This window comes from Nematolebias whitei, chromosome 1 (assembly GCF_014905685.2).
Source record: "Nematolebias whitei isolate Nwh7 chromosome 1, NemWhi1, whole genome shotgun sequence".
Lineage (NCBI taxonomy): Eukaryota > Metazoa > Chordata > Actinopteri > Cyprinodontiformes > Rivulidae > Nematolebias > Nematolebias whitei.
This window is the reverse complement of record NC_056498.1, coordinates 44,872,408-44,873,207: the sequence shown is the minus strand read 5'-3', so window position 1 is coordinate 44,873,207 and position 800 is coordinate 44,872,408. Positions and strand designations below refer to the sequence as shown.

The window sequence follows — 800 nt, the reverse complement described above, 5'->3', positions numbered from 1 at the left end:
ACTGGCTAAAGTATAAAAGCAGCAGAAAACAAGCTAAAACAGAACTGAGGCTAAATGCTACAAGTAGCATGACAGGCTAAAGTATAAAAGCAGCAGAAAATAAGCTAAAACAGAACTGTGGCTAAATGCTACAAGTAACATGACAAGCTAAAATAATAAAGCAGCAAAAAACAAGCTAAAAACAGAAGAACTGTGGCTAAATGCTAAAAGTAGCAGGACGAGAACCCAGACAGAACCCAGACAGAACCCAGTCAGAACCCAGACAGAACCCAGACAAAACCCAGTCAGAACCCAGACAGAACCCAGACAGAACCCAGACAGAACCCAGTCAAAACCAAGTCAGAACCCAGACAGAACCCAGTCAGACCCCAGACAGAACCCAGTCAGAACCCAGTCAGAACCCAGACAGAACCCAGACAGAACCCAGTCAGACCCCAGACAGAACCCAGTCAGAACCCAGTCAAAACCCAGTCAGAACCCAGACAGAACCCAGACAGAACCCAGTCAGAACCCAGACAGAACCCAGACAGAACCCAGTCAGAACCCAGACAGAACCCAGTCAGAACCCAGACTGGACTCGACAGATCATTGGGTGTTTTAGCTTCACAGGAAAAGAAAAGATGTTTGTTAAAAACTCACCAGAAGTCTGTGTCCGTTGATTTTCAACCGGGTCACCGTCACAGCACAGTCCTGCATTTTGTTCTGAGGAGGACAAACTGTCAGCTGAACTGATTATTACAGCTAAAACAGCCGAACCTTTACAGCTGAACTGATTATTACAGCTAAAACAGCAGAACCTT

The 800-nt window shown here is 45.6% G+C and overlaps 2 protein-coding genes across 2 annotated transcripts in view; one reads left to right on the top strand and one right to left on the bottom strand.

The window, feature by feature from the left end:
• LOC119421085 overlaps positions 1–800 on the top strand; it is a gene marked incomplete at its 3' end in the record, with an annotated part of 641,076 nt that overhangs the window by 614,862 nt on the left and 25,414 nt on the right.
• Positions 1–800, bottom strand: part of blnk (B cell linker) — a 26,787-nt gene that overhangs the window by 25,796 nt on the left and 191 nt on the right. Inside the window, exon 2 of the mRNA XM_037688616.1 lies at positions 640–702. Coding sequence (XP_037544544.1) covers positions 640–702 — 63 coding nt within the window. The remainder of the gene's footprint in view (positions 1–639; positions 703–800) is intronic.